This window comes from Rhizopus delemar, genomic scaffold, assembly GCF_000149305.1.
Source record: "Rhizopus delemar RA 99-880 supercont3.26 genomic scaffold, whole genome shotgun sequence".
Lineage (NCBI taxonomy): Eukaryota > Fungi > Mucoromycota > Mucoromycetes > Mucorales > Rhizopodaceae > Rhizopus > Rhizopus delemar.
Window position 1 is genome coordinate 1 of NW_027137856.1, and position 12,430 is coordinate 12,430.

Genomic DNA, 12,430 nt, shown 5'->3' on the forward strand with positions numbered 1-12,430 from the left:
GTAAGTGCAATTTTGAAAAAAAAAATTTTTGGTATCTACCGTTTAAAGGTGTTGTTTCATTATTCCCATCGATCCCTTGTTCCTTTTCCCGCCTTTTTGTATCATTTTTAATAAACAAATGAACCAATAATATATAATCAATATGACGATAAAGCCCCAAAATAAACGAATAAAACTAAATTTTTAACCAATAATACCGTATTTTAAGCCTATTTTATTTCCTACTATAAACCATCCAGAGTTATATATAATCATAATAAGCCAATAAGAAAGTATTGCGAAAAGGCAATAAGCCAGTGAAGAAGTAACATTCAAGAGAAATAGACGTATAAGGAAGTATTACTAAAGGCAATAAACCAATAAAGGAGTAGTATCAAAGAAAAACGCAAGCATGTAAGGTCCAATAGAAAGGTGTTATGTTTGTGTATCATCGTAGAAAGAACAATGAAGCGGCGCGTCACCAAAAGTAACACGGTATTCCACATACATATCTTAACATTTAGAGCAAAATACACGAAGTATATATTTTATGAAATTTGTAAATATATTGACGTAAACTCGAAATATCTGATTATATTCTGTCAAATATATTGTTCTATATATAGCAATTATGTGCAGTGGAAGACCGTTAAACATGTTTAAAAATATTATATGGTGCTTACTATTTTTGAAAATTACCGATGTACCAAATGATATAAAACTAACTGGGAACAAAGGTGCTTCACATAAGAAACGCCCCATTATTCTAGACTAAATCGGGAAATATTCGGAACTTCAAAAATTAAACAGCGCCATTCGATTCTGCTTGCCTTATAACCTTAGTTTCTATTTTTGGATTGTTATTCTAGCTCCGCTATAGCTGTAGATATTATGATTTATCCATCGTGGCCTGAAGTGCCAATCACCCGTGTTGTTGTGCTCCAAAGATAATCATTGTATAGCAATCAAGCATTATTAACGATTGATAGTGTGAGTATATGGAAATGTAGTTTTATTAATATGTACAGTAGGTCAAAAAACTGCTGCAAGGAATCCATTTTTCTTGGTTTTTGTAGCGCACATCCTGTTACAATGGCACAAACTGCCTCTGTTCCCACATAGTAAATCTTCTACATGTCTTGAGAAATCCGAAAGAGTTTAAGCCCTATTGGATAAGTATTGAAGGAAGTATGAGATGCGCAATTTGAAAATTTGGAAAAACGAAAATTTGGACGGAATGAATTTATTTATTAATATTTAGTTGACCCTCCTTTTTTATTAATAACCTCTTGAATTCTTGCCGGCATGCTATCGATATACCTTTGGCAAAGATCTTTGTCAAAGCCATTCCATACTTTTTCCACTCGTTCCCAAAGCTCATCCGTATTCTTTGCTCTACGTTCGTAACAGCTGAGCTTCAACTTCAATTGATGCCATACGTGTTCTATTGGATTTAAGTCCGGACTCTGAGCTGGCCAATCGCTAATATACCGCACTTGATGATTATCTAACCAGTCTATTGTAGATTTTGCCTTGTGCTTTGGATCATTATCATGCTGAAAGTAAACGTTAGACCAGTTGAAATTGTAGTATTGCATAGTATCACGAAGCGTAGTGTCCAATATATGCTGATAAACATTCGCGTTCATGTTCCCATCGTAAATTTGACAAGCATATCCTGGTCCTTCAGAAGTTATACAGCCCCACATCATCAATTTGCCTGCTCCATGCTTGACTGTAAGTTCTAGATGATGCGGTTGAAGAGGATCATTTGGTCTTTTCCAATAATACTTACAGCCATCAGAGCCCCATACGTTGATCTTGGTTTCATCAGAAAAGACGACTTTTCGCCATTCTTCTACTGTCCAATCCTGATGCTTCTTGGCCCATTCTAATCGATGCTGCATATGAGCTTTTGTCAAAAACGGCTTCTTTTTTTTTATTGAAGAATGGAACTCCATTGATTTCAGTACGTTAATTGCTGACTGGTATGAGATATCGTAGCCAAGTTGAACCAGCTCCCGGTGTACCTCTTTGGCAGTCTTTAAAACCCCTTCAATGACTTTTCTTTTTATTAACCGCTTCGTCACTTTGGAGACTACTGTAGGTCTACCACCTATGCTTTTTGTCCTATTTGGAAACAACCGTCTAGAGTATCTACTGACAGTTGATTCATGTACTCCAATTTCTTTAGCAATATCGTACGTTGATGTGGATCCAGTTAATGCTTGCTTGAGATCGTCTACTTTTCCTTCTGGCAGTCGTTTAGGCATGCGATTGGTAATAAGGTAAAAAAGAGAAATAATTTAAGTAAGGAAATATAAAATTTAAAATAAAGGAATTGTAAGCGCTTTTATATACTGGCAACATTCTAATCATGTCAAGAATGTGAAAAATTATGATAGCAACCGGTTGGGTCGTATTAAAATTCGTCATTTCAAACATATCTGAACAAGTAAAAAATGTCGGATGTTCATAATACTACCTTTAGCGATCTCAAATTCCACCAATAACCATTGCCCATATCCGATAATCGACGAATAAATGCACTTTCCATTGAGGTACAAACAGTCAAAATTTGGGATAGTTTGGTGCAGTACCCATGGAAAACCAGCTGTAAAACCGGAATTTTGCAATTCCTTGCAGCAGTTTTTTGACCTACTGTATGTATATCTACCAAAATAGACTGGTGAATGAGGAGCAAGTGCTTATATTAAATTATATAAGGATCTGCATAATAGAATATAACATTTAGCCATCTGCATAAGGCTGTGGGCATTTCGCCATCCGCATAGTACATATATTAATATCTACACTGTGAAAAGTATATAAACTCTGGACATATATTATTAAATAAAATCAGATATAATTTTGGGTCCTATTGAAATCTCCATTCTTATTTTTGTGAACAAAACAAGTGTCATCGACTTGTTTCTCAGTTCACAACAACTGGTGAATCCCATGATGCTAGTACACGAAGAACTGTCTCTTGGTTCCGATCACCATCCTGTGTTGTTATCATGTGCCCTGCCTCCTCAACCACCTCCACCTGCTCACCCTCGTCGTTTGTGGAATCTGAGTAGGCTGACCGAACCTGACTGCCTCTATGTTGGCCTCTTCCGGGACCGTATCCAACCGTTTCGTGAATGCTTGACAACATATGCATCACTTACCAACATCATAGCACCCGATATGGATGTCCTTGCCAAAGAGCTGACCACCATCATTCACTCTTGTCTGGATGACTCTGTTGGCCAAAGGAAGCCTCGTGGTTCTGGCAATGTCTGGTTCTGGACTGATGATCTCCAAACGCTATTTGACCGTCGTGAGCAAACCCGTCGCAAGTGGAAGCGAGCTGCTGGTATCAACAAAGTACTTCGATGGCAAGAATACGAAGTCGCTGCCAAACGGTTCAAGAGTGCTCTGTACTGTCGTCGCCGTGCTACTTGGAAGCAGTTTTGCGAAACTCTGTCTTCTGGCCCGCTGTCTGATACCACTGCCACTATCAAGAGGATTAGGCGAAACCGCACACTGTCTCCATCCTACTCTCATCCGGAAGGCCCCACTGTTGCAGCTACAACCATGGCTAACCACTTGCAACAAGTATTCTCTGGCTCGTCTCTACCGCCGACTAGGTACAATGCACCACCAATTCCCTCTGGTCCTCATTGTCCTGAAGATGATCCGTGTCCAGTGGATACCGAGACGGTGCGCACTGCACTTCTCAAACGTCTCTCACGTCGCAAGGCTCCTGGTTGTGACCACTTACGAACAGAGATGCTACTACCGATTGTTGATGATCTGGTTCCTGTCTTGACCCTGCTCTTTCGTCTCTGCTGGATATGGTCTGCTGTCCCTGCTGCGTGGTGCACTGCTCAAGTGGTTCCCATCTACAAGAAGGGTGATCCTCTTGAGATATTTGCAGATAATAAATTTGAGAATAAAAAGGGAGATAGTGCTTGAAAACTAGTGAATGAGTCTCTATGTAACCTCTTTATTAGATTTCAAGACGAGAGAGAGAACTCATTTAATCAAACTACGCCTTTATATAGGAAATAAAATTATTCAGGGACCGAAGTGAGTTCAAGGTCAATTTTAATATTGAACTTGAATAATATAAATATTGTATATGGTTAATATTGTAAATGAGTCTTAGAGAATATGTAATATATAATATTATGTATTCAGTACTTGTTATTTTTTATATAAGATTTGAGTAATCTCATACGAATAATAAGTATTTAATGGGGTAAATACGACACCTCTGCTACCAGCAAACTATCGACCGATCAGCCTGACATCGGTATTACGAAAGCTCTTTGAACTGTGCTTGCAGACAACTATTGAAGACACGGCTCCACCACTCGACCCAGTCCAAGGCGGCTTCCGTCATAGTCGTAGTGCTCTGGATCAAGCCCTCTGTCTGAATGAGCTTGTTTTAATCGCAAGATTAAATAAAAAATTAAACAAAAAAACAATAGCAGCAATATAAAATTAAAATCCTTCTTTATTGCAGATTTCTTTATATTGCAAAAGAGCCCCGTTTAATGGATAAAAAGTTGGCATCTATTTATATTCTTTGTGAGCGTAGATATAAAAGATATAGACTCGGCAACGATGTCGTGCTGAAGAACCAATGATTAAGCTAAAGCTTGTCGATGTTCTAATATATGCATCTGGAGTTGAACAATAGAAATAATAACCAGTCAATTAACTTTGATCTAATTACTTTTAGGGTTGACAATTGATTAGACTCGCTAGGATGACAAATACTGATCTTATTGTTCTAAATTTGGAAAACGTGTGGAATTGTTCAATCATAGTTTAATCTTTTGTGTATCGTTATTTATTTTAATACAACTGATATCTTATAGAAAATAACTATGTTTACAACAGAGCTCTGTAGACAGCATGCTATCGATCATCATGGTGAACCTCCTGTTTTTGCGTTCTTGGACATCAAGTCTGCTTATGACACTGTTGATCGAGCAATCATCTGGCGTGCTCTCGAAACCTACGTCTCTCCTGCTCTACTTGGTGTGCTCCAATGTCTGTTTGATAAGGTGAGTGTTGTAGAACAGAGTCTGATCATAACGGACATTGAATAATCACAACTAAAAGAAGTATATTAAAATTGATAAAAGATAATAATTTAAATCTTTATTAAATAAAATATATTCTTCTTCATTTTATATAAAACTATCACTATTAGATTCATTCTATAAAGTAAACATGAACACTAAATAAGTCATGATCTTTACTATTCATCATTTCTGTAAATGAATAGTAATGGATCAGGTACCTAGTCAACTTTGATCTGACTGGAGGCATTTCATATAAATATATCTTTCCTCTCAATGAAGATGGGATAATTCTCCCAGATCAGTTAAAGAACAATAAGATCTATAAAAACAACGAATTAAAAATTTTCATAATCGATTCAGTGATCATTCTTCAATCAAACGTGTCAATGATTGGATCTACGCTCATAACTACTCATTTACCCGCCAACTGATAGAAGAATATAAATAGTAGACTTTGTAATGGTTTCTTTTTAACAATTAAGGTTGTCTTAAATAAAGTTCAGTCTCAAAAAGTATTCTTTTGGTTTTATTGCTATCTTTAAATTACTTTGCCAGAACATAACAAAATCTGTATTGCATCTTGTATAGCAATGTTGCTATTAACAGATGCCCAGCATCACTTTCTGTTACAGAAACACAGCCAAGACCAAGCTGCTCTACATTTACATGCAAAATAGTAATGAAAGAATATTTGTAATATTGTTTTGTTGGTCATAAAGAGTGATTGTCAATGCTTAAGCTAAGCTTTAATACTATAAAAAATTATAAAAATAGGCCTTGAATATACAGATTTACGTACATAAACACATCAATTACATTTCATTATTTTATTATTGTCATTCTTCCCTTTATGCACTCAGTCCTTCCTTTTTTGTTTCGTTAACTTTATATTCCTCTTTTGCTTCTATTTCATCTTCATCCTTTACTTCCAATTCATTTTCATCCTTTTCTTTTACTCTATTATCATTTTCATCTTGGTCATCTTCTGTAATATGATCATCTTCTTCAATGCTCAATTTTTGCTTCTTTTCTCCTTCTTCTTTTATATTATCATCTTCTTGTCGTGATCGTTTTAAGGGTCTTACGAGCACCCGTTTCTCTTCCAATAATAGGATATCAGTAGGTTGTGGATCGCTTTTTAACCAAATATGAAGAGTAGGATATTCCACAATGACTTCACCTCTTAATATATCTAAAAAGGACATGTCCATCACATCTGTAATATCAACAAAATGCCCTTTTGGTGCTTTTTCTTTTTTAAGAGCTACTTTAAATTGGTGTAATCCAGCATCAATAAAATATTTTAACTGATGTCGTATTATACTGTAAGAATCTTTTCCACGTGGCGTATCAAAAAAAAGTATGTTTTGAAAAAAATCCTTGCAAGTTCTATTACCTGGAAATCTAATGACAACGTTATTAAGTATTGTTGTAATAACTTGCACTACTAACCCATGTTCCAAGTATTGATGTTTCTCGTTATCGCAATAATAGATTGATTCAATTGACCAATAGATCTGCCTTGATCTACATATGAGTACATTAGTTCTACAATCATAAATAAGGTTAAGTTTACATTACTTTGAATTATAATTACTTTGATTTTGCTGATGTCTTGTCATGCCAATAGGAAGTGAAAAGTGTTTTATACCCAAATAATTAGCTTGTCTGTTGAGTGTTTTAAGCTTATTCTTTGTATAGCTTGATATGAAATCACGATTAGTACGACTCATATTATCTGATTGTCTTGAAACATCCTCTAGATAAGTATAATCTATTCTTATATTCTCTTCTTTAGTAAGCTATATATATAGCATATTCATATTGTTTACCACTCATCATATTTGACTCGTTATATTCTTTTAAAGGAACATAACTTGTTTTATCTCTTTCGCCTGAACATTGTGTTTCCAACTTGTGCTTTTTTACGCAAGATACTGAGCATGTATGGATTAAACAACGCGGACAAGTATATTTCCAATCGGTCGAGTGGCATATTTCACAATTTTTTCCATCACAATCTACAATAACAGGATCACTTGACATGTTTATAAACGAGAAAAAAGCACTAAAAAAGTTTTTTTTTCTTGCCGCTCTGCATTTTTTTTTTATGAATCGCGAGGCAGGACCTTCAACTGCTGCTGTTCAACCACTAGAGTTTGCAAAGAAAGACCAAGTATTTAGTTCAACGCTTGCTGAAGATGTGTTTGACTATTCTATCATTACCAGCAATAATGTTAGTATGGCAAGAGACATGCTTGCTAATGAACGAAATTGGCTGACTTGGTTTCGTCTTTCTTGTACACTTGTCATCTTAGGTTTGACAGAAAAGAAAACTATGAAATAGGAAGTAAAAACCAAATTTATATGCATAGGTTTTACTATTCTATTACAATTTCGACTTCCAAGTTCCTCTTCTAATGAAAGTAATCAAGATCATAATAATCCGGAGCGGCCCATTGGTTACATATTTATTGCCGTAGGATTAGGTTGCTTTTTTGTTGGTTTAGGAAAATATTTTAAAAATCAAAACTTGTTAATACAACAAGCCACTCATGTGGAAGCAGGTTGGGGGAGTTACGTTATGGCTGGTATCTTGGCTATTTTTGCCTGTACAATCATGATTTTGGCTTCAAGTTCAAACTTTCATTAAATAAATCCTATACCGTTTTTCATACTCAGCCAAAGTCACAATTCTTGAACATGTAGGAGGGGGGATGCTTCAACTATTTTTTTTCTTTATAAAAAAAGCTTCAATAATGGCTGCCGTTCTTGAAAAGATTGCTAAACTTGCTATCCCTGCAGGCCTTCTTGTTGGTGGGGTTCAGTCAGCCATGTATGATGGTAAGAAGTAAAGCGTTTAATTAAACTTTTTTTGACATTTTTTTTCAGTCCAGGGTGGTTATCGTGCCGTTATTTTCGACCGTATTCAAGGTGTCAAACAAACTTCAGTAGGTGAAGGCACTCACTTTTTAGTTCCATGGCTTCAACGTGCCGTTTTGTTTGATGTCCGTACGAAGCCTCGCAACATTTCTACAACCACAGGTTCCAAAGATATGCAAATGGTTTCTTTGACGCTTCGTGTATTACACCGTCCAGAACTCAAGAATTTGTCAACTATCTATCAAAACTTGGGTGAAGATTATGATGAAAGAGTTCTGCCCTCTATTGGTAATGAAGTGTTGAAGTCTATTGTTGCGCAGTTTGATGCTTCTGAATTGATCACTCAACGTGAAGTTGTTTCTGCAAAGATTCGTGAAGAACTATATAAGCGTGCTAGAGAATTCAACATTGCATTGGAAGATGTGTCTATTGTGAGTTGTATAGGAATATTTTACAAATATGAAAACTAACAAAAGCTTGGTAGACGCACATGACATTTGGTAGAGAGTTCACTAACGCCGTTGAACAAAAGCAAATTGCTCAACAAGAAGCTGAGCGTGCTAAATTCATTGTTGAACGCGCAGAACAAGAAAAGCAAGCAGCCATCATTCGTGCCGAAGGTGACTCTCAAGCTGCTGAGATGATTTCCTCTGCTCTTTCTAAGGCTGGCGATGGATTCATTGCCTTTAGAAAGATTGAAGCTTCAAAGGAAATTGCACAAACATTATCTCAAGCTAGTAATGTTACTTATTTACCTAATAACAAGCAAGGCTCCAACTTGCTTCTCAATGTTGGAAATGCTTAAAACATAAAAAGAAGAAATAGTGAATTTTGTTAGATTGTGTGTAATAATAAATTTATTTTTTGGGAGCATGTAGATACATGTATAACACTTTTAAAAAAAAGATGAATTCTTTATTTAACGGTTATTTTCAATTTAATAAAATTTATTCATGATGAAAAGCAAAGTACAAGTTTAGTCTTAAATATCAGGAACATTCAACTAAAAAGTATTTAAACCCAATAAAATCATACAGGACAATTAACTGTTGAAGGTATTCAAACATCTATAAAAGCTATTAAAATGTTTAATTTGACTTTGAGGTAGCATTTTAACAGCTTTTCTTATTAACATTATTTTGCAATGGATCTTAGTTTGTTGTTATTAGTTAATAATTAAGTTTACCCACGTGATACAATTGCTGTCAAATTTTATACAATTTTAATCTAATATGAGACGATTTAATAAAATAAATTAGACACTTTAAAAGAGACGAACACTAAATTTTTTTGAGACAAGTGAACAAAACAAATTAGATAATGCAGGTTTCTTTTGTATACGATTTTTTTTATCATACTGTCATTCTCCACCTTTTACTGTGGAGTACAATGTAATTGAGCAATTGGCTGTATGCACACATATCATTAGCTTTGTAGTATTGTATCTGAAATGACAACAGTGTAAGCACTTTCTTCATAATGTCTAAGAGGAACAGAGTTTATAATTCAATCATCAAGACATTATGTTATAAAGTACTGGACTATTTGTTCATTATTCATCATATCATATAGTATAAGCTTATAGGTAGAATTGTTTCATTGTTCTAACTCCACTCTATCAGTGACAATATGTTGTCAAAAGATAATGATAGCATAAATGACAACAATAATAAAAATCCTGTCAGTTTATCTTTTCTTTATGGAACTGCCTCTAAAGATCATAACAGTTAAAAGTTCAATGGTTGGTATTGGATGGGAGCCACAATATATTCCGCTACTCAAGACGCTTGTAGCTAGTGTTCATACCCTTGTGTCACATACATTCTCCTTTTTGAAGTACATTTTTATTCATGAACTGGAAAATAACCCTGCGTTTCCCTTGGAGAATTTTATTAATGTTGACTTTTTTTAAAGAAGACTTTTTGTCACTCCTCAATAACTACAAGCCAGACAAACAGAAAGCTTCGACAAAATCAAGAACTTACAAAGGACTAGTACTCAACCATCGATACCAGTACTTTCAGTGCTGTTCGTACGAGCCAGTTAATATGAAGTATGCTAATCAGATAGCCTCTTATGAAGTGGTAAAGGTCGTCACTGCTTATCTGAATGGGATCAAGGTTCAATTCGGAAACAAAGTTCGAATGTTTCTTAACTTGTTCTTAAAGAAGAACGAAAGAATCAAGGCGCTGAAAAGCGAGATGAAGGAAAACGGGGAACAGAGAAGGAGATTGCGGCAACTATAAAGACAATAATAGAGCAGATAAGCAAGGTCAAGTTGGCTATATCGTCAAGAAACATTGAAGATATGCCTAGAGAGCTTTTCTCCTCAAATGATTTAGATAAAATCCGTAATCTTTTTTGACTCATATTCGACGGATTATCAATTTGCGAAAGGCTCAATTTACTACGACTGTAAAGCTAACCCTCTCAAGCACATAAAAGTGTACTGTAGACTATCAAGCGTGTGCAAAGCGCTTCAAAACAAATCGTTCAGTTGCTTTCCATTTAGAAAAGGTTTCATACCATCGTACATGACGATTGATACGTATATTTTAAATACTCAAATCTTGAAGAATTCCATCGTCAGCCACTTGGATAAAGAAGTAGTATGGGGAGCCGTTCTTGATGTTACACCAGAGGCGATGAAACCACAAGGAGAAAGAAAGATCATGAAGTTTAGAGGTACGATATACACAAATGGCGTAGGTGTGTCAGTATTAAAGCAAAACTACGATACGAAGAAGAAAGGTGGCAACAGTTGCGGAAAGCCAAATTCTACTGAAGCAGACGAATTCCAGTACATTGAGAAGTTGGGAAAAGAAGATTTGTTGGCTGGTGTTGGCAAATGTGTATTAATTGATCCTGGCCGTCGAGACTTGCTTTGCTGTATGCATGAAAAGAGAACTGTTGAAAATAAAATGATTTACCGATATACAAGCTACCAAAAAGCAGTCGAAACTAAATCCAGAAAATTCAGGAAGCTCAGGAACAACTTGAAGAGAGACGAAGTGATTGTAGCCGAGCTTTCCCTGTCGCATTTCAAATCTTCAACTGTCAACAAAGACAAGTTTGTCGAGTATCTTCAAGAAAGAGCCAAAGTAATTCCAGTCATGAAAGCGTACTATTTAAATGAAGATCGCCCTGCAGCAGAAGATCAGTGTGCCGATGGTTTCTTACCCTTTAGAAATATGAAGTTCTCAAGCTTCATCAATCAGCAACAAGCACACAAAGGGTAGCCAGAAGCTTAGAGAGAAATTTTGGGATGATTCTATTTTAATACTTGGTAACTGGTCGGCAGGAAATGTAAAGTATCATGAACCTATTAGAGGCGTCGGAATGAGAAGAATGCTAGCCAAAGAAGGCTTCCAGGTGTACCTCCTTGACGAGTTCCGAACTTCTAGTTTGTGCCCTTCTTGCCAGAACGGTGAACCTGAAACGTTTAAAAAAGCACAGAACCCTAGACCATATCAAAGAGAAAAGCATCCCGTTGTAGATCGTCATGGCCTTTTAAGGTAAGTGCTTTTTATATACAAGTAAAAAAAAAAAAAAAAAAAAAAAAAAAAAAAAAAAAGCTTTCATAATATTTACTCAGATGCAAAAACCAACAATGTTTAAAGGTTATGACCAGTACAGTAGAAACTACTGCTAAAATTCCTCTTCGTCGTCTTTGGAATTGTGATATGGCTGCTACATTAAACTTTAGACATATCCTTTTTAGCCTGCGTACAAATGGTGAAAGACCAGAACGTTTCTGCAGATCGAAAAAATCTCTCTCCACCAACTCTAAAAGAAAGAATATATCATCATCATCAGCTAGCACTAGTCGACCGACAAAAAGACCAAACAATCTTTTGTAGTTACCGCTGCATTAATCCCAGATACAGTGTAAGTCTTTGAACAATAATATAAGCGGTTGCTCGTCAACATTTTTTTGAACATGTGTCTACAAAAAGAACCTGCATAGTCTAATTTGTTTTGCTCACTTGTCTCAAAAAAAATTTGGCGTTCATCTCTTTTATCTTTTAAGCCGTCTAACTTATTTTATTAAATCATCTCACAGACTCCTGTCGTGGATGAGATTGTCCTCAATCAAATCCAGAAGGAGCTATTGAAACTATCTGCTTACAATTCTCTATGCTAATTTCTTTTGTATTTTCGCGACAAATCATTGTTTAATACGCTTGTATCGCTCTTAATCCTTATACTCTTTGATGAGTTTTAATAAACATTAAAATTTTCATCCATAAAAAAAAAAATTATTAAATCATCTCATTTTAAATTAAAATACTGTAAAGACTTTTAATCTTTAGTGAAATATCCGCAACTTACTGACTGTTGTCTATCTTCCGCTACGAGCATATAATAAATATGATATCATAAAATTTATTTAAAAATTAAAGAGCTTTTGAATTCATTTGATAATATAATATGAAGCCAAATGTAATTCTATCAAGTTTATTTTCCCCCTTTACTTCATAGCA

The 12,430-nt window shown here is 35.3% G+C and overlaps 7 protein-coding genes across 7 annotated transcripts; 5 read left to right on the forward strand and 2 right to left on the reverse strand.

Annotated features, from left to right (window-relative positions):
- Positions 1 to 1,137: 1,137 nt before the first annotated feature.
- RO3G_17092 (uncharacterized protein) lies at positions 1,138 to 1,886 on the reverse strand (the record flags this gene model as incomplete). The annotated part of the gene is made up of 2 exons (XM_067671676.1): positions 1,138 to 1,144; positions 1,300 to 1,886. 2 exons carry the CDS (start codon positions 1,884 to 1,886, stop codon positions 1,138 to 1,140), a joined length of 594 nt encoding a protein of 197 aa, XP_067527890.1.
- Positions 1,887 to 2,940: 1,054 nt separating this feature from the next.
- On the forward strand, positions 2,941 to 3,942 carry RO3G_17093 (uncharacterized protein; the record flags this gene model as incomplete). The annotated part of the gene is made up of 1 exon (XM_067671677.1): positions 2,941 to 3,942. One exon carries the CDS (start codon positions 2,941 to 2,943, stop codon positions 3,940 to 3,942), a length of 1,002 nt encoding a protein of 333 aa, XP_067527891.1.
- Positions 3,943 to 4,862: 920 nt separating this feature from the next.
- RO3G_17094 (uncharacterized protein) lies at positions 4,863 to 5,209 on the forward strand (the record flags this gene model as incomplete). Its single annotated transcript, XM_067671678.1, has 2 exons — positions 4,863 to 5,042; positions 5,192 to 5,209. The coding sequence occupies 2 exons, from the start codon at positions 4,863 to 4,865 to the stop codon at positions 5,207 to 5,209; spliced, it is 198 nt and encodes a 65-aa protein (XP_067527892.1).
- Positions 5,210 to 5,809: 600 nt separating this feature from the next.
- Positions 5,810 to 6,796, reverse strand: RO3G_17095 (uncharacterized protein; the record flags this gene model as incomplete). The annotated part of the gene is made up of 3 exons (XM_067671679.1): positions 5,810 to 5,815; positions 5,990 to 6,467; positions 6,645 to 6,796. 3 exons carry the CDS (start codon positions 6,794 to 6,796, stop codon positions 5,810 to 5,812), a joined length of 636 nt encoding a protein of 211 aa, XP_067527893.1.
- A 1,026-nt stretch (positions 6,797 to 7,822) lies between these two features.
- RO3G_17096 (uncharacterized protein) lies at positions 7,823 to 8,751 on the forward strand (the record flags this gene model as incomplete). Its single annotated transcript, XM_067671680.1, has 3 exons — positions 7,823 to 7,907; positions 7,956 to 8,377; positions 8,431 to 8,751. The coding sequence occupies 3 exons, from the start codon at positions 7,823 to 7,825 to the stop codon at positions 8,749 to 8,751; spliced, it is 828 nt and encodes a 275-aa protein (XP_067527894.1).
- Positions 8,752 to 10,480: 1,729 nt separating this feature from the next.
- RO3G_17097 (uncharacterized protein) lies at positions 10,481 to 11,185 on the forward strand (the record flags this gene model as incomplete). Its single annotated transcript, XM_067671681.1, has 1 exon — positions 10,481 to 11,185. The coding sequence occupies one exon, from the start codon at positions 10,481 to 10,483 to the stop codon at positions 11,183 to 11,185; it is 705 nt and encodes a 234-aa protein (XP_067527895.1).
- A 384-nt stretch (positions 11,186 to 11,569) lies between these two features.
- Positions 11,570 to 11,806, forward strand: RO3G_17098 (uncharacterized protein; the record flags this gene model as incomplete). Its single annotated transcript, XM_067671682.1, has 1 exon — positions 11,570 to 11,806. One exon carries the CDS (start codon positions 11,570 to 11,572, stop codon positions 11,804 to 11,806), a length of 237 nt encoding a protein of 78 aa, XP_067527896.1.
- Positions 11,807 to 12,430: the final 624 nt, after the last annotated feature.